This window comes from Panthera tigris, chromosome D4, assembly GCF_018350195.1.
Source record: "Panthera tigris isolate Pti1 chromosome D4, P.tigris_Pti1_mat1.1, whole genome shotgun sequence".
Taxonomy (NCBI): Eukaryota; Metazoa; Chordata; class Mammalia; order Carnivora; family Felidae; genus Panthera; species Panthera tigris.
In genome coordinates, this window is record NC_056672.1 from 64,948,468 (window position 1) to 64,968,895 (window position 20,428).

The 20,428-nt window shown below is 36.3% G+C and overlaps 1 protein-coding gene across 2 annotated transcripts in view; it reads left to right on the forward strand.

The window, feature by feature from the left end:
- Positions 1–20,428, forward strand: part of SMC2 (structural maintenance of chromosomes 2) — a 66,616-nt gene that overhangs the window by 15,860 nt on the left and 30,328 nt on the right. For both annotated transcript variants that reach the window (XM_007089254.3, XM_042964078.1), the window contains exons 12-15: positions 7,146–7,263; positions 7,944–8,082; positions 8,439–8,558; positions 10,549–10,753. In XM_007089254.3, coding sequence (XP_007089316.3) covers positions 7,146–7,263; positions 7,944–8,082; positions 8,439–8,558; positions 10,549–10,753 — 582 coding nt within the window. The remainder of the gene's footprint in view (positions 1–7,145; positions 7,264–7,943; positions 8,083–8,438; positions 8,559–10,548; positions 10,754–20,428) is intronic.

A 20,428-nucleotide genomic window follows, 5' to 3' on the forward strand; every position in this document is an offset into this window, starting at 1 on the left:
TGTAGAGCCTACTTAAAAAAAAAAAGTGAAACATGAATTTGGAACTGTGTAGGGAGGAGGTGTCTGTCAGTGCGCCTGATCTCCTGCAGAACAACCCGGTTGTTCAAGGGTCAACTAAGTATAAAACAGGTCTTTGATTTTTTTTTTTTTTTTTTTTTTTTTTTTGCAGTGCTATATTAGTGTCAGGTATAAAACCTAGTGATTCAACAGTTCCGTTCATTACTCAGTGCTCATCATAAGTGTACTCTTAATCCCTATCACTTATTTCATTTCACCCATCCTCCCACCCACCTCCTCATCAGTTTGTTAATTATAGTTAAGAGTCTGTTTTTTGGTTTGTCTCTTTTTTTATTGTTTCCTGAATTCTACATGTGAGTAAAATCATATCGTAATTGTCTTTTTCTGACTGATTTATTTAATTTAGGATTGTAATCTCTAGATCCATCCACATTGCAAATGATACGATTTCATTCTTTGTGGCTGAGTAATATTCCATTGTATATGTATAGCACATCTTTTTCCATTATTCTATTGATAGACATGTGGGCTGCTTCCATAATTTGGCTATTGCAAATAATGCTGCAATAAACACAGGATGTTTATATTTTTTCAAATTGATGTTTTAATTTTCTTTGGGTAAAAACCCAGTAGTGGAATTGCTGGATTGTATGGTAATTCTATTTGTAATTTTTTGAGGAACCTCCATACTCCTTTCCACAGTGACAGCACCACTCTGTATGCCCATAAACAGTGCATGAAGGTTCCTCTTTCTACATATCCTTGTCAGCACTTGTTTCTTCTGGTTTTGATTTTAGCTATTTTCACAGGTATGAGGTGATAACTCATTGTGGTTTTGATTTGCATTTCCCTAGTGATTAGTGATGTTGAGCATCTTTTCATGTGTTTATTGAACATCTGTATGTCCTCATTAGAGATACCTCTTTTCATGTCTTCTGCCCATTTTTAATTGGATTATTTGGTTTTTTGGTGTTGAGTTGTATAAGTTCTTTGTATATTTTGGATACTAACCCTGTACCGGATATGTCATTTGCAGATATCTTCTCCCATTCCATAGGTTGTCTTTCAGTTTTATCATTTGTTTCCTGTGCTGTGCAGAAGCTTTTTATTTTGATGTACTCCCAAGTTTATTTTTACTTGTTTCCCATGCCTCGGGAGACTAGAAAAATGTTGCCATTGCCTGTGTTGGAGAAATTACCGCCTGTGCTCTCTTCCAGAACTTCTATGGTTTCAGGTCTCACATTTAGGTCCTTAATCTATTTTGAGTTTATTTTTGTATAGGGTCTAAGAAAGTGTCCAGTTTCGTTCTTTTCATATAGCTGTCCGGTTTTCCCTACACCATTTTTTGAAGAGACTGTCTTTTATATTGCATATGCTTTCCTCCTTTGTTGAAGATTAGTTGACCATATAACCATGGGTCTCTGGGCTCTGTCTTCTGTTGATCTGTGTGTCTATTTTTGTGCCTGTACATACTGTTTGGATTACTATGCCTTTGAAGTGTGTCTTGAAATTTGGGATTATGATATTCCCTGTTTTGTTCTTTTTCAAGATTGCTTTCACTATTCAGGGTCTTTTGTGGTTCCATGCAAATTTTAGGATTGTTTGTTGTAGTTCTGTTGGTATTCTAATAGGTATTGCATTAAAACTGTAGATTGCTTTTGGGTAGTATGGAAATTTTAATGTTATTTTTATTCTTGTCTATGAGCATGGAATATCTTTCCATTCATCTTCAGTTTTCTTTAATCAGTGTTTTATAGTTTTAAGAGTACAGGTGTTTCACCACCTTGGTTAAATTTATACCTAGGTATTTTATTACTTTTGGTGCACCTGTAAATGGGATTGTTTTCTTAATTTCTCTGTTACTTTGTTACTAGTATATGGAAATGCAACGGATTTCTGCATATTGATTTTTGTATTCTGCAACCTTAGTGAATTCTTTGATCAGTTCTAGTAGATTTTTGAGGGAGTGTTTAATGTTTTCTATATATGGTATCATGTCATCTGCAAATAGTAAAACTTTTACTTCTTTCTTACCAATTTGGATGCCTTTATTTCTTTTTGTTGCCTGATTGCTGTGACTAGGACTTCCAGTATTATGTTGCGTAAAAGTGATGAGAGTGGGCATCCTTGTCTAGTTCCTGATCTTAGAGGAGAAGCTGTTTTTCCCCATTTAATATGATAGCTATGGGTTGTTCATATAAGGTCTTTTTATGTTGAGGTATATACCCTATAAACCCACTTTGATGAGGGCTTTTATCATGAATGGATGTTGTACTTTGTGAAATGCTTTTTCTGCATCTACTGAAATGATTATATGGTTTTTATCCTTTATCGTGTTGATGTAATGTGCTAAGTTCACTGATTTGTGAATATTTAATGTTCTTTGCAACTCAGGAATAAATCCCACTTGATGTGAGTGATTTTTTTTAACATATTGTTGAGTTCAGTTTGCTAAAATTTTGTTGAGAATATTTGCATCTGTATTCATTAGAGATACTGGCCTGTAGTGTTTTTGTTTTGGTTTTGTTTTTTTTTAGTGTCTTTATCTCGTTTTGTAACAAAGCAATGCCGGCCTCTTAGGAGGAGATTTGCAAGTTTTTCTTTTCTATTTTTGGAATAGTTTGAGAAGAATAGGTATTAACTTTTCTTTAAGAGAAGGTAGAATTTGCCTGTGAAGCCATCTGGTCCTGGACTTTTGTTTGTTGGGAGTTTTTTTGATTACTGATTCAATTTCATTGATGGTAGTCAGCCTGTTCAAATTTTCTTAAAAAAAAAAATTTTTTTTAATGTTTTTATTTATTTTTGAGGCAGAGACAGAGCATGAGCAGGGGAGGGGCAGAGAGAGAGAGAGAGACACCGAATCCGAAGCAGGCCCCAGGCTCTGAGCTGTCAGCATAGACCCTGACGCGGGGCTCACAGGCTGTGAGATCATGACCTGAGCTGAAGTCGGACGCTTAACTGACTGAGCCACCCAGGCGCCCCATCTTTTTTTTTTTTTTTTTTTTAATTTTTTAAAATTTTTGAGAGAGAGAGAGAGAGAGAGAGACAGAGCATGAGTGGGGGAGGGGCAGAGAGAGGCAGACACAGAATCCAAAGCAGGCTCCAGGCACTGAGCTATCAGCACAGAGCCCGATACAGGCTCAAACTCATGAATCGTTTTTCTTGCTGAATCTTTCTAAAGGTTTGTCAATTTTGTTGATCTTTTCAGAAAACTAACTCCTGGTTCCTTTTGTCTGTTCTACTGTTCTTTTAGTTTCTATTTCATTTGTTTCTGCTGTAATCTTTATTATTTCCTTTCTTCTGCTGGTATTGGGTTTTGTTTGTTGTTCAAAGCTCCTTTAGGTATAAGGTTAGATCCTTTGAAATGTTTTTTGCTTCTTGAGGTAGGCCTGTATTGCTGTAAACTTCCCTCTTAGAAATGCTTTTGCTGCATTCCAAAGATTTTGGACCATTATGTTTTCATTTATGCACTTTCTTGGTTGACCCATTCATTATTTAGTGGCATGTTTTTATCCTTCATATATTTGTCCAGACTTATTCTTTTTTTTTTTTTTTTTTTTTTTTCAGACTTATTCTTGTGGTTGATTTCTAGTTTCTTAAGTGCTGTGGTTGGAAAAGTTGCATGGTAGGACTTCCATCTGTTTGAATTGAGACTCCTTTTGTGGCCTAATTTGTGATCTCTTCTGAATATATTCCATGTGCACTTATTTGAAAAGAATGTATATACTGCTATTTTAGGATAGAATGTTCTGAATAATATCTATTGGATCTATCTGCTCCAGTGTGTCATTCAGACCCACTGTTTCCTTGTTGACTTTTTGTTTGGATGATCTATCCATTGATGTAAGTGGGGTGTTAACATCCCCTACCATTATTGTATTACAATCAGTTAGTTTCCTTTATGTTTGTTATTAGCTGCTTTATGTATTTGGATGCTTCCATGTTGGATGCATAAATATTTATAACTGATATATCTTCTTGTTTGATCGCTTATATAGCACCCTTCTTTGTTTCTGTTCACTTTTTGGATGATAAATGCTTTTCTATCCCTTCACTCTTAATCTGCATGTGTCTTTAGGTCTGAAATTAGTCTCTGTAGGCAGCACTCTTGTTTTTTTATCCATTTTATTACCCTGTATATTTTGACTAGAGAATTCAGTCCATTTACTTTCAAAGTAATTATTGATAGGTCTATACTTATTGCCAATTTGTTACTTGTTTTTATAGTTCTCTGTTCCTTTCTTCTCTTGCTCTTCTCTCATGGCTTGCTGGCTTTTTTTTTTTTTTTTTTTTTTTTTTTTTTTGGAATATACTTGGATTCCATGTCTTTATTCTTTGCATATCTATTACTGGCTTTTGATTCGTGGTTACCATTGGGTTTGTATATAACATCTTAGTCACATAGCAGTCTATGTTAAGTTGATAGTCGCTTAAGTTTGAACCTGTTTCCCCCCCCCCCCCCACATTATAGGTATACTTCGTTTTACTGCTTCTGTACTTATTTTTCTTATTTCTGCTTATGGTCTTTTCCACTCAGAGTCTCCTTTAACATTTCTCGTAGGACTGGTTTAGTGGTCATGAATTCTTTAAACTGTTGTTCATCTAGAAAACTCTTTGTCTCTTTCTTGGGAATGATAGCCTAGAATAATCTTGGCTACAGGTTTTTTTTTTTTTCTTTCAGCATTTGAATGTATCCTGCTACTCCCTTCTGGCTTGCAAAGTTTCCACTGAAAAATCAGCTGATAGCCTTATGAGGTTTTCTTTGTTTGTAACTATCTTCTCTTAATTGCTTTTAAAATGTTCCATATATCACTGTTTTTTGCCATTTTAATTACCATGTGTCTCACTGTGGGCTTCCTTGGGTTGATTTTGTTTGAGGGTCTCTGTGCCTGTTGGATCTGGATTTCTTTCTTCTTACCTAGATTTGGGAAGTTTTCAGCTATTATTTCTTCAAATTTTCAGCCCCTCTTTTTCTTCCAGGATCTTTATAAAGGGAAAGTTAGTACACTTGTTGGTATTGCAGAGCTCCCCAAATGTGTTTTCATTTTTTATTATGTTTTTCTACCACCTGTTCAGCCTGATTGTTTTCTGTTACCCTGTCCTCTAGGTTGCTGATCCATTCATTTGTCAGATTCCTCTTGTGTGCTATGTGTGCTATCTAGTGTATTTTTAATTTCACTTATTGAGGTCTTCATCTCTGATTGGTTATTTTCTGTGTTTTCTATCTCTTTGTTCACTCTTCAGTCCAGTGAGTATCTTTATGACCATTTCTTTAAATTCTCTATCAGACATATTACTCATCTCCATTTCATTCAGCTCTTTTGCTGTGGTTTTACCTTCTCTTTCCTTTGGGATATATTCTCTTGTCCATTTTGTCTAACTCTGTGTGTCTATTTCTACATGTTAGGAATACTAGTTATGTCTCCTGCTCTTGAAAGTAATGACCTTATGAAGAAGAGTTCCTGTAGTGCCCTGCAATGCAATGTCTGTTGTGCACTAGAACCTGATGCTTTAGCTGTATCTCCTATGTGTAATGCATGTACCTTAGTATTGTGACTAAGCTGTTTTTGCTTTCAGTCCAGTCATCTGGAATGTTTCTGTTTGCTTGTCTTGGACAGGATTTGGTCCCTGTGTTGTTAAGAGGGCCAGTCTGGAGCCATTGTGGGCTTGAGTTGAGTCAGATCAAGTGTTTGCCAGAGATGCGGTAGCACGGAAGTGTTTCTTGCTTTCCCTATGTTGTACCCTGAGAAACTTTCTTTGGTGGGTGAGGCCTACAGTCAAACCAGATATCTGATTGTAGCCCACTGCTAGGGCTGCAGTAGGACTGATATGTGTAATTATCCTCTCTTCTCCACAGTGTAGCTGTTATTTTGGAGTGGTATGGGTCCCCTGTCAGGGCTACTTGTACCCTGCCTGGCTTATAGCACTGGTTTGGATGAATTCCAACCCAGGGCATATTGGAAGCGGTAGGCCCACAGCCGAAAGTGGGGTGGGGCAGCAGAATTATCAAGGTTTGCACAGGTCTGTTGTGGGAGGGGACCTGGAACAGAGGTCTGACTAGAAGGGACAGTTTTATAACATGGGGTTGAGCACTGTTAGCAAAGCTAGATAGAGAGCTGTGCTGTTTCCTGTAAGTGTCTGTGTGTCTAGGCCGAGGGACTAAAGAAGGAAATGGTGCCTGCCAGTTCTTTTGTTCCTGGAGAAGTCTCTCAAGGATTCCTGCCCCTCCAGCACATTCTTTGAGATTAATAAACGAATCTCCCACCAGTATATTCCAGGCGTTTTTCGAACTGCTACTGTTAAATGCTATACATCTGCGGGGCTGTTTGTTGTGCTGTCTTTTTAAGGGTGAGGAGTTAGTTTCCTCTCAATTTCTTGGCTCTCTTAGAGCTGACCCTACTGATTTTTAAAGTGCCAGGAGTTAAGCCCTGCTAATGATAAGAACTTGTGAAGTTATGCCCCTCTGGTTTTCAGAGGCAAATATTATGGGGATTTGTCTTCCCCTTATGGGTTCCTTGCGCTTGGGGTGCCTGGTGTGACTGAAGGTCCATTTCTTCTGTTTGTGCCCTTGGTGTCCTTTCCTCCCATTGGCATTCCTGCAGTTCTGTTTGGCTCCTGACTCTATCTCTGTCCTTCCTACCCTCTTCCTTGTGGCCTCTTCTCTACATTTAGCTGTGGAGAGTCTGTTCTGCCAGTGTTTGGGCCATTTTGGGTTGTTTACACTTATGTGGGTGTTATCTGGTAGCATCTGTGGGACTTGGTGAAGTTGGGATTCTCCTATTCCATCATCTTTCTAGCTCTTTGAAGTTGTGAAAACTTACTACTGACAGTTTCCTGCTTCAGTTACTGAAGTGCCACTAGAGAATTCCCAAAATGTTATTTATTTCCACATTAGTGGTTATTCAATTCATATATTGTTTCTTAGAGTGAAAATTACTGTTATTTGTTGGTAGTATTGTCTACTTGACTCTTCATGTTAAGCATGCTTTTTATTTGATGCCAGAAATTTGTATTTTGCTTCTAGGAATGCTTTGGAAACAGAGGTTTCCAAAACTGATAGTTTCTTTAAAACAGAATATTTGTATTTTTAAAATTTTGTTTCAATTTACTTGTAATTTACTATTCAGAAAACAAAGAGGAAGGACTTCTGGAAAAGCGCAGGCAGTTATCTCGTGATATCAGTAGATTGAAAGAAACATATGAAGCTCTCTTAGCCAGATTTCCCAATATTCAATTTGCCTACAGGTAAGAGATTTAAACCTAAAATTTTAATGTAGCAATAGCCAAGATATATTTTTATTTAAGCTTGGAAGACAGTGAAAATTTCATTTACATCAAGTTTTTTGTATGAAAGTATTGTAAGCTGCTTTTCCTTAATTGGGATTTTTTTCCCTAAACATTTATTGAAATGTTAACCAAGATATATTTTCATTTAAGCTGGAAGGCAGTCCGAAAATTTTGTTAACATTACGATTTTTGTATGAAAAATATTATAAGTTTCTTTTCCTTAATTGGTATTTTTTTCTTAGATGTTTATTGAAACGTTTCAGATGTTGGCAGGGGAATTCTTAAGATCAAAATGAGGGAAATTTAGTCCACAGTTTCTGTAAATATCTATATTAGCATTTTACAATTTGTTTTGCTACATGGGTTTTTTTTATGGAATACTCAAAGTAATGTGTTAAAAAGAACATCAACATTATTTTTGCTATGTTGAAAACAATATATACTGAAAGAGTTTTTGATTGACTTAAAGCAATAGCTGACTAGTCATCCGGAACATTTAAAAATTTTTGTTTTTCTTAAAACTGTATATGCTTCTCTTTCGAATGAATGTGTTGTCAGAAAGAGCTCTTGACTAGTAAAATATAACTTAATCTGTTTTATTGTTTCACATTAATTTTTTGTCATCTGTTGTATTTTAGGGATCCAGAGAAGAACTGGAATAGAAATTGTGTGAAAGGACTTGTAGCTTCTCTGATTAGTGTGAAAGATACTTCTGCAACGACAGCTTTAGAATTGGTGGCTGGGGAAAGGCTCTACAATGTTGTAGTAGACACAGAGGTAAATTAATTATAATGAAAGAAAATTTACAATTGCTCTTTAGCTGGAAAAATCATGAGTTTCTACAATGGAGTACTTTCTTTATGTTTTAAGCTGTTCCTAAGGTTTATAAGTACAGTAATTCAGTTAATGACTTTTATTTTATTACTGATTATATCATATTTGATTAACTGTATTCCCAAAGAAGTCACATGCTTATTCAGGAGCCCAGAATGCTTATTATCAGTCTTAGACTTTTGATTATTTAGGATGGTAGGCACTAAATATTTAATTGTGGATTCCTAAACTTGTACTCTTTCCATCTGAATATTTTCTGTCATTAATATTTTCTTTATTTCAAATGCACAATGTTTTAGGTGACTGGAAAAAAGCTACTAGAAAAGGGGGAATTGAAGCGTCGATACACTATAATTCCACTGAATAAGATTTCAGCCAGATGTATTGCTCCAGAAACTCTGAGGGTCGCACAGAATCTTGTAAGTCTTATTTATATGTTTTATGTGCATCTTACTTGGTTTATTTAGTTAGGGGACATTAACTTGGGGGACATAATCATATATGGAACCATAAAATTGTATTGTTACCATACTTCAAATAGTTAAGCTACAAAAAAAAGTAAGAGTTGACTTATGTGAAATTAGATAGAAAGAGAATAGAAATGGGGGAAGACAAACTCCCTTTGATATTTCAGAGTTGTAATGTTAAAATGTCTTTAAACCTTAAGTGAAGTCACATGACTATCACATAACATTAAATTTCTGATCTCTGAGTTGTTGGATATACAAAGCTTATAAATACCAGAATTCTTCAGTTTTGTTTTTTTTTTTTTTCCTGTCAGGCACAAAGTGCCCACAGTGACAATGGTTTTGGAAGGTGTCCATCAGTCTTGCAGAGATGCTTCTCTATTAAAGTATCTCTACATTGCCTTCCAACCTCTGGGCATACAAAGGCAGGAACTGGGATACCCAGTCAGGTGCTAAGGTAGACCTAAAGTGGTATTGCTATTAGTTAAAAAACAAAAACAAAAACACACACAACCCTCCCTCCCCCCAAAGGAGTACAAGACCATACATTTGGTTATGGTTGTGTGACTGTAGGTAATAACATGAAGCCAATCCTAATGTTCACCAGTGATACCATTTTTTTATTGAGCATCAGTTGAAATGGCAGTTAGGAAACCTAGAAATGCATTTGTATTTAAGATACTAAATGTATACTCAGTGTTCTTGCTGATGTTGAGAAGCCTTCAATGAAAATTATTTCAAAATACAGTTGTATTGATACGTATACTATTAGGAGAAGGAAAATGAGTGCAGAGTAATTAAAAGGTGGTGTTCTAGTTAGTACTTCATTTACTTTAAAAAATTACCAATGGGTCTGGAAGGTTTTGGAAGTTATTTCAGCTTTCGGACAAGTCCGAGTGTAAGTAGTAAATTGGGATTTCAGGTAACGGCAAAAATACTTATATTCAGATCTCTTAGACCTTTTTAACGGTAGCTGCTGTGTCAGAGAACAATGCTGAACATTTGTTAAACAGCTGCCTTCATTTTGATTTCTCTTGCTACTACTAAGCTCCTTAAAGAATGCTTAGTTATTTTAAAAAGATGAGCAGAAGAAAATATTATAAACAAAAGTTGAGAAGAGGCAGTTGGATTAAAAAAAAAAATGAAGAATTAAAAAAAATTTTTTTTGAGTCTTGCAATTGTTAGTTGTGTTTTTACTTTGGTAGTTGGTAGGTGGCTGCCCTAGCATGTGTTTTTGTTGGTCTGTTTGTTTGCCCTAGCATGTTTAATTTGAATGAAAAAGTATTCACTGTGGAACAACCAAATTACTAATAGTTGAAATAAAACATTTTATATAATTGGGTTGATCCAGCAACAGCTGTATTTAAATTTTTTTTAATATTTATTTATTTATTTATTTATTTATTGAGTGAGTGAGTGAGAGAGAGAGAGAGAGAGAGAGAGAGAGACAGCATGAACAGGGGAGGAGCAGAGAGAGGGAGACAGAATCGGAAGCAGGCTTCAGGCTCTGAGCTGTCAGCACAGAGCTTGATGCAGGGCTCAAGCTCACAAGCCACGAGATCATGACCTGAGCCAAAATCGGACGCTTAACTGACTGAGCCACCCAGACGCCCCAAGCAACTGTTGTATTTTAATTAAGAGAATGTGTCCATAGTCCATTTTGAATTTAGAAACTTGGTACTGGCTCTTGCTTAATAGACACTCTCATAATGCCTGGTGCCTTAGCTAAATATTTTATGTAGCTGTAGAACTTTTAGTGTTTAAACTTGAAATTTGTTCTAAAACTCTTGAGTTTTCCATAGCATTTTAGAAAGTTCAAAAGGAATTATAGTGTTCGGTTAAGTATTACTTAAATTTCTAGTATAGCACTTCTGTTTTATAAAATAATATTTGAAAAGAAAGGAGTAGTATTTACTGTGATAGATCTGTTGTTTTTCCATAGGTTGGCCCTAACAATGTTCATGTAGCTCTTTCCCTTGTTGAATACAAACCAGAACTTCAGAAAGCAATGGAATTTGTCTTTGGAACAACATTTGTTTGTAATAATATGGATAATGCAAAAAAAGTGGCCTTTGATAAAAGGATAATGACCAGAACTGTTACTCTAGGAGGTGATGTATTTGATCCTCATGGAACATTGAGTGGAGGTACGTTATGTGTTTGTTTTTTTGCAAAAAATAAAAATAGTTAACATTTATTTAATTCATATTATGCCAGGTGCTTTACAATTTGCTTTTTTTTTCTAAAAAAATTTTTTTTAACGTTTATTCATTTTTGAGAGAGAGAGAGAAAGAGAGATTGAGACAGGGCATGAGTTGGTGAGCAACAGAGAGGGAGACACAGAATCTTAAGCAGGCTCCAGGCTCCGAGCTGTTTACACAGAGCCCAATGTGGGGTTCGAAGTCACAAACCACAGTATGATGACTTGAGCCAAAGTCAGACACTCAGCTGACTGAGCCACCCAGGCACCCTGATATACATATTTGCTCTTTTTTCTCATTCCTTACAACTATTTTATAAAGTAGTTTTTTTCCCCATTTTTTTTAGGGAATTAAATGAGAAAAGTTTAGTAATTCACTCAGTGGCAAATAGTGTTAGAGCTAGTATTTTAACTCAGTTGGATTACAGAGCTAATGTTGAACCACTACTATGGTTTCCTCTGTATGTTTATTGATAACTTATGATACTCCAGGAACCATGCCATTAATTCATTTAACGTTTCTATAGCTTATCTATGAGATAGGTACGATTATAAAAAGTAGAAGTAGAAAACAGTTATTAAGCATACTCGTTTTCTAGTGACTTGAAAATCTTTTATTGAAGTGCAAAGATCTATGGATTTGACTTTCTGTTTATTTACTTTTAAGGTTGATTGTGGGTTTTTTGGCTTTATTTACTTTTGGGCTTAAAACTAAATGATGAACAAAAAGGTAAAAGTAAAATATTAACAAGATACACAAGGTATGAGATAAACAGCAACAAAAAGAAAGCCTAGAAGACAAGAGTAATACCAAAAAAATACTCAGTACTAAATGTATTAAAAGAAAAATGATCATGCTCTATTGATTATATAAGTTTTTTTTATTAAATTTAATTTTAGCATAGTTAATATAGTGTTATATTAATTTCAGGTGTAAAATTTAGTGATCCAACAATTTCATACATCACCCAGTGCTCATCCCAACAAGTACACTCCTTAATAATCCCTGTCACCTATTTCACCTATCACCCTACCAACCTTCCATCTGGTAGCCATCAGTTCTCTATAGTTACGAGTCTGTTTCTTGGCTTCTCTCTCTTTTTTCCTTTGTTCCTTAAATTGCATATATGAGTGAAATTGTATGGTATTTTTCTTTTTCTGACTGACTTATTTCACTTAGCATTATACTTTCTCAGTCCATCCATGTCCTTGAAAATGGCAAGATTTCCTATTTTATGATTGAATATTATGTCTATATATATATATATATATATATATGTATATATATACATATGTACATGTACACACACACCACCTCTTCTTTATCCATTCATCAGTTGACAGACACGTAGGGCTGGTTACATAATTTGGATATTGTAAATAAAGCTGCAATAAACGTATGGGTGCATGTATCCCTTTGAGTTAGTGTTTTTGTGTATTTTTGGTAAACACCAAAATCGTACCAGTAGTGCAATGGATGGATGATAGGGTGGTTCCATTTTTAACCTTTTGAGGAACCTCTATACTGTTTTCCACAGTGACTGCACCAGTGTACATTCCCACCAACAGTGCAAGAGAGTTCCTATTTCTCCACATCCTCTACCACACTTGTCTCCTGTGTTTTCATTTTAGCCATTTTGACAGATGTGAGGTGATACCTCATTGTAGTTTTGATTTGCATTTCCCTGATGATGAGTGATTTTGATGAGCCTCTTTTCATGTGTCTTTTGGCCATTTGTATTTCTTTGGAGAAATGTCTCTTCATGTCTTCTGCCCACTTTTTAGTTGGATTTTTTTGTTTTTTGAGTCAAGTTTTGTCAATTCTTTATATTTTGGATACTAATCCTTCATCAGATATGTCAGGTACAAATATCTTCTATTCTGTAGATTCTCTTTCAGTTTTGCTGATTGTTTTGTTCACTGTGCAGAAGCTTTTTATTTTCATGTAGTCCTTTCCTTTGCCTCAGGAGACGTATGTAGAAAAATGTTGCTATGACCTATGTCATTGACATCACTGCCTGTCCTCTCTTCCTGGGTTTTTATGGTTTCAGGTCTCAGCTCTGTCTTTAGTTCATTTTGAGTTTATTTTTGTGCATGATATAAGAAAGTGGTCTAGGTTTTTTTTGTTGTTGTTTTTGTTGTTGTTGTTTTTTGCATGTAGCTGACCAGTTTGCCTAATGCCATTTGCTGAAGAGACTGTCTTTTTCCCATTAGATATTCTTACCTTCTTTGTCAAAGATTAATTGACCATATAGTTGTGGGTTTATTTCTGGGCTTTCTGTTCTTTTCCATTGATCTAGGTATCTGTTTTTGTGCTGGTACCATACTATTTCCATTCCTACAGCTTTGTAATCTAACTTGAAGCTGATACCTCCAGCTTTGCTTTTCTTTTTCAAGATTGCTTTGGTTATTTGGGTCTTTTGTGGTTCCATATAAATTTTAGGATTGTTTGTTTTAGTACTGTGGAAAATGGGTTGCATTAAAAGTGTAGATTACTGGGGCGCCTGGGTGGCTCAGTCGGTTAAGCGTCCGGCTTCGGCTCAGGTCATGATCTCACAGTCCGTGAGTTCGAGCCCCGCATCGGGCTCTGTGCTGACAGCGCAGAGCCTGGAGCCTGCTTCAGATTCTGTGTCTCCCTCTCTCTCTGCCCCTCCCCTGCTCATGCTCTGCCTCTCTCTGTCTCAAAAATAAATAAAAACATTTAAAAAAATTAAAAAAAAAAAAAAAAGTGTAGATTACTTTGGGTAGTATAGACATTTTAATAATATTTTTTCCAGTCCATGAGCATGGAATATCTTTCTTTGTATCATCTTCAGTTTCTTTCATCAATGTTCTGGTGTTCAGAGTACAGATGTTTCACCCCCTTGGCTAAGTTTATTTCTAGGTATTTTCTGTTTTTGGTAGGATTGTTCATTTCTCTTGCTGCTGCTTCATTATTAGTATATAGAAAGTGCAGCATATTTCTGCACATTGATTTTGTATCCTGCGTCTTTACTCAATTCCCTGATCGGTTCTAATAGTTTTTTGGTGGAGTTTTAGGGTTTTCTATATATAGTATCATGTTATCTGTAAATAGTGAAAGTTTTACCACCTCCTTACCAATTTGGATACCTTTTATTTCTTTTTGTTGCCTAATTGCCTGAGCTAGGACTGCCAGTGCTATGTTGAATAAAAGTAGTGAGAGTAGGCATTCTTATCTTGTTCTAGATCTTACAGTAAAATCTGTTTTCCCATTGGATATTATATCAGCTGTGGGTATTTCATATATGGCCTTTATTATGTTGAAGTATGTTCCCTCTAAACCTACTTTGTTGAGGGCTTTTATCATGAATGGATGTTGTACTTTGTCAAATGCTTTTTCTGCATCTGTTGAAGTGATCATATGATTTTTATCCTTTCTCTTGATGATGGATCACATTGATTAATTTGATTATGGTCAATGACTTTTTTCATGTATTGTTAGATTCGATTTGCTAGTATTTTGTTGGGGATTTTTATATATATGTTCATCAGAGATAGTGGCCTGTAGATGTCTTTTTTTTTTTTTTTTTCTAGTACCTTTATCTGGTTTTTGTATCAGGTTAATGCTGGCCTTGTAAAATGAATTTGGAAGTTTTCCTTCCTTTTCTACTTTCAGAATAGCTTGAGAAATGTAGGTATTAACTCGTCTTTAAATGTTTGGTAGAATAAGCCACTTTGTCCTAGACCTTTGCTCTTTGGGAATTTTTATATTACTGATTCAGTCTTCTTGCTTGTAATCAGTCTGTTCAAATTTTTTATTTCTTCCAGTTTCAGTTTTGATAAGTTATATGTTCCTAGGAATTTATCTGTTTCTTCTGCATTGTCCAATTTGTTGGCATATAGTCATAATATTCTCTTACAGTTGTTTGTGTTTCTGTGAGGTTGGTTATTCTCATCTTTCATTTGTAATTTTATTTGAGTCCTTTTTCTCTGTTATTTCATGGTTCTGACTGAAGATTTATCAATTTTGTTCATCTTTTTAAGGAACCATTTATCTGTTTTGTTCTTTTAATTTCTATATCATTTATTTTTGCTCTAATATTTATTTTCTCCCTTCTGCTGTTTTGGGGTTTTGTTTTTTCTTTCTTTAGCTCCTTTGGATATAGTTGTTTGAGTTTTTTTTTTTTTTTTTTTTTTTTTGCTTCTTGAAGTTGGCCTGTATTGCCCTAAACTTCCTCTTAGAGCTGCTTTTGCTGCATCCCAAAGGTTTTGGACTGTTTTCATTTTCATTTGTTTCCATGTATTTTAGGATTTCTTCCTTGATTTCTCGGCTGACCCATTCATAATTTAGTAGCATGTTTTAATCTTCCATATGTTTATTGTTCTTTCTAGACTTTTTCTTGTGGTTGATTTCTAGTTTCATAGCATTGTGGTCAGAAAAGATGCATGATATAACTTAAGTCTTTTTGAATTTGTTGAGACTTCTTTTGTGGCCTAATATGTGATCTGTTCTGGAGAATTTTCCATTTGTACCTGAAATGAATGTGTATTCTGCTATTTAGGATGGAATGTTCTAAATATATTTGTTAAATCCATCTGATCCAGTGTGTCATTCAAAGCCACTGTTTCCTTGTGGATTTTTTGATCTTTCCATTGACATTAGTGGGGTGTTAAAATCCCCTACTATTATCGTATGACTATTGATTAATTCCTTTATGTTGTTATTAACTATTTTTTATATTTGTGTATTCTCATGTTGAGTGCATAAATATTTAAAATTGTTATGTCTCCTTGTTAGATAGTTGCTTTTCTTATTATATAGTGTCCCTCTTTGTCTCTCGTTACAGTCTTTGTTTTAAAATCTATTTTGTCTGATATAAATATGTCTACTTAGGCTTTCTTTTGACATCCATTTACATGATAAATGTCTCTCCGTTCTCTCATTTTCAACCTTCAGGTGTCTTTAGGTCTGAAATGTGTCTCTCTTTTTTTTTTTTAAATGTTTATTTTTGAGAGAGAGAGAGAGGCTGAGTGGGCGAGGGGCAGAGAGAGAGAGAGAGAGAGCGAGAGAGAGAGAGGGAGACAAGAATCTGAAGCAGGCTCCAGGCCCCATGCTGTCAGCACAGAGTCCAACATGGGGCTTGAACTCAAGAACCGTGAGATCATGACCTGAGCCCAAGTCAGATGCTTAACTGACTGAGCCACCCAGGTGCCCCTGAAATGTGTCTCTTGTAGGCAGCATATAGTTGGGTCTTTTTTGCATTCTGTCCCCTATGTCTTTTGATTGGAGTGTTTAGTCCATTTACATTCAAAGTAAATATTGACACGTAGGTACTTATTGTCGTTTTGTTTCTGAAGTTTTTCCCTCATGCTTTCTCCTCTTTCATGGTGTGCTGGTTTTCTTTAGTGCTATATTTGCATTCCTTGTTCTTTATCCTTTGCATGTCTATTTCTACTTTTCTATTTGGATACCATTAGATTTGTATATAACGTCTTTTGCATATAGCAGTCTATGTTATGTGATTTGCTTAAGTTTGAACCCATTCTTTACTGCTCTCCTCCCCACCTTTTAGGTATTTAGTGTCACATTTTACATCTTTGTATTTTGTGAATTCTTTGACTGATTTTCTACAGAAATACTTATTTTTGTAACTTCTGTGTCTCCCGCTTACATATGGTCACTTTTGGTCTTTCCTTTCCAGTCAGTTTCCTGCAGGTCTGGTTTAGTGGTCATGAACTCCTTTCATTTTTGTTTCTCTGGGAAACTATTTTTCCTTCTATTCTGAATGATAGCCTAGCTTCATAAAGTAATCTTGGCTGCCTATTTTTCCCATTCAGCACTTTTAGTGTGTTAGGCCACTCCCTTCTGGCCTGCAAAGTTTCTGCTAAGAAAGCTGCTGATAGCCTTATGGGGTTTCCCTTGTATGTTACTGTTATTTTTTGTCTTGCTCCTTTTTAAAATTGTTTATCACTACATGTTGATATTTTAATTACAATATATCTTTGTGTGAATCTGCTTTTGTGGATTCTGTTGGGGGTTCTCTGTGTCTCTTGGAAGTAGACATGTTTCCTTCCCCAGATTAGTGAAGTCTTCAGGTATTATTTCTTCAAAATTTCTGCCCCCTTTTCTCTGTCTTATTCTTTGGGATCCCTACCATTCAAATAATATTACATTTGATGGGGTCACTGAGTTCCCTTAGTATACTCACTTTTTGAATAATTCTTTTATCTCACTTCTGTTCAGTTTGATTATTTTCCACCCCTCTGTCTTCTAGGTAATTAATTTGTTTCTCTTCCATTGCATCATGGGTGTTTGTAATCTCATCTATTGCACTCTTCCTCACTGATTGGTTCTTTTTATCTCTGTATTAAGGGTCTCACTGATGTCTTCCACTTTTTTCTCAAGTGCAGTATCTTTATGATTATTACTTTAAGTTTTCTATCAGTCATGTTACTTGTATGTGTTTTGTTTGGATCTCTGGCTGTGGCATTGTCATGTTCTTTCATTTAGGATAAATTCCTATGTCTTCTCATTTTGTCTAAGTCTCTACCTGTTTCCATGTGTTAGGAAAGTCAGTTACATCTTCTGTTCTTAATGGTAATGGCCTGACGGAGAAGAGTTCCCTGGAGTATAGCATCCCCTGTTCTCCAGGTTTGGAGTTTCTGGGAGTATCTACAGTGTGTCCTGTGTACATTCTGCTGTTGTGTACTGGCCTCTTTATCCTTCAGGCCAGTGGTCTACAGCAGCTCTTTTTGCCTGTCATGGGCAGTGTTTGGTCTCGGGCCTGTGAATGTGAAGCATTTTATTAACTAGGTATGCTCTAGTCTCCTTGTGAAATGAGACCTATTGCCAGTGGAGTCGAGGCTGCATAAAATCATAGGTTTGGAGGGGCACCTGGGTGGCTCAGTTGGTTGGGCGACCAACTTCGGCTCAGGTCATGATCTCAGTTCTTGAGTTCGATCCCAGTGTCGGGCTCTGTGCTGACAGCTCAGAGCTTGGAGCCTACTTCAGATTGTGTCTTCCCTCTCTCTACCCCTCCCCTGCTGAAGCTCTGTGTCTGTCTCTCAATAATAAATAAACATTAAAAAAAATTTTAAACTCCTATGTCTGGAGATATGTGTTGGCAAGGGTTGGACTGGTCTTTTGGGGGTAGGAGCCTACAGTGATGGGACTTGAGGCAAGCATGACTGGGAAGGGTGCATCTACCTGAGCATGGGAGATGGAACTTGGTATAAGCATGTTAGGTAGCAAGTGTCTGTGCTGTATTGGTTTCCACAGATGACCCTGTGTTTATGCTGAGGAGCAGGGAGGGAAATGGCGCCTGCTAGTTCTTTGTCCTAAAGGGATCTCTCTGTGAATGCTGCCTCTCTGGGACAAGCTTCCAGATGAGCTCACAGCTTCCCCACCATGTGCCCCAGATGCTCTTCAGAAAGCAGTTACCATACTGTTTGTAGCAGGCTGTTTGCCCCACTGTGTCTCCAAAGAGGGGCTCCAGTACCCTTGGGGCTTTCCCATAGCCAAACATGCTGACCTTTAGAACTCCAGGTTTTAATCCCCACTGGTTGCCACAACTCACAAAATTTGGTCCCTCTCTTTTGAAGCCAATTGCTACAGGGATTTGTATTCTCTGCATGGCCTCCCCTATGTGCTCGTGTGTCTCTGTGACTGCAGCTCCCACCCCACCACAGTGGCCACAATCTGTTTCTCTCCCAAACTGTGTCTCTACACTTCCTGCCTTCTTTGATGTGGTCTCTTCTCTGCCTTTCCTTGTGGAGTTTCTTCTGCAGTTCAGGTCAATTTCTGGGGTATTTCAGGTGATTTGATTTGATTCAGGGGCCGAGGTGAGCCTAGGGTGTTCCTACTCTGCTTCCATCTTCCCCACAAATCTTGAAGGTAGGTTTTATATCATTTTGTCCTCATAATTCTGTGTGGTAAATAGGATGGGGGTTTTTGTTGTTTTGTTTTTAAAATAGGAAAGTGTGGGTTTGGAATGACTTAATCCAGAGTTCTATTCCTAATTTAAGGATTGGGTTTTCTTTTGAATACCTACTGTGTCACAGCTACATAATACTACTGAGAAATTATAAAGTGTCATAGCCCTCAAGGAGCTCACAGCTTAGTAATCAACAGTATTGCTTTCTTCTGTTCTTCTCATGTAGTCTGTTCCTGTTTAGTTTTTATTTTGTTTTTCTTGCACTTTGCCCTATTAGGATATTCTAGCCACTGGAAAATTTTTTTATTCAGTACATTTTTACTTTGCCCACTTCATCAGGAAACACTAACTTCGAATTTTTGTATGTCACTTCTCCTTTCAAAAGTAAAAGAAAAAATTAAATCTACCCTTGAGAATAAGATAATGATCATATTCTTCTTATGTTTGTCACATTGAATTTGCAGATCTATGTTGAGTGGTTGAGTAATAACAGACTGAATAGTACTTAGTACCAGGCAACACTGTAAGACTGTGCTGTCCAGTACAGTAGCCATACGTGGCTGTTTACATTTAAATAAGATAAATAAAAATAATAACCTCGATTGTACTAGTCACATTTCAAGGACCCAGTGACCATTAATAGTTAATGGGTAACTGGGCAATGCAGATAGCGGACATTTTTATCCTTTAATGAAGATCTATTCTCAGTGCTTTTTCATCCTTATAGCAACTATATGGGGAGTATATATTACTGTCATCTCCAGTATGCAGTGAAATAACTTGCTGGTGAGTGGCAAAGCCCAGGATTTGAATTCAAGTAGTCTGTTTTTACAGTTTGTGCCTTTAACCAAACCAAGAGACTGAATAATGCCTGTTAAGATACTAAGTGACATAATTTCTTTCTAGGCCAAGAAAACAATAGCCAACAAAGAATACAATAAGAGGATTAGTATCTGCAATTGGAGGATAAAGAGAGATCAAATATTAAGTATCTAAAATAGGAGAAACTTTAGATTTCATTGATTTGGATGTTCTTGAAGTTCCTACTTAGGAATGGCAAATATGCAACTCTTTATCATATTAACAAATAACAAAGTGCTCATAATAGCATTGCTAATTGACTTTTGTATTCTCCCATCAAACCTAGAGTATTCTTGCCAATGTAACCTAGTATTGTCAGACATTCACAGTTGTTTGTAAAGTGAAACCAATTTAGCTGCTTCCTCTGCTATATCAAAGTTCAGGCCAGGTTATGATGTGGTAGTAAATAGCCCCCAAATCCCAATGGTTTACAAGTTCATTCAATAATTATGCTTCTTTACCTGTAGATCAGTTATTTCTGTTCAGTGTTATTCTCATTGTGGGACCCAGACTGAAGGAAAAATAGCCCTTACTTTGAACATGCTTTTCTCATGGGAGAGAGGAGACAAATGATGAATTATGTGCTGCCTCTTAAGCTTACTTTCAAAAAAGGCACATTTTTCATTTCATTGGCCAGAGCCAATCACGTGGCTAAGCTGATACTATCGGAGAGATTAGTGGCCCTGGGAGGGGTGGGCCTAGAAGGCAGGGGCAGTGATTATTTGAATGAATAATCCATCACATCTTCTTAGAAGTATTTCTTATCAAGTATGTATGTCCTGAGATTCCAATGATGCATTGAAATCTGTGTCTTCATAAGCTCACTATAAAAGATTTGCTGTTGAAGCTTTTCAAGTATAATTCTC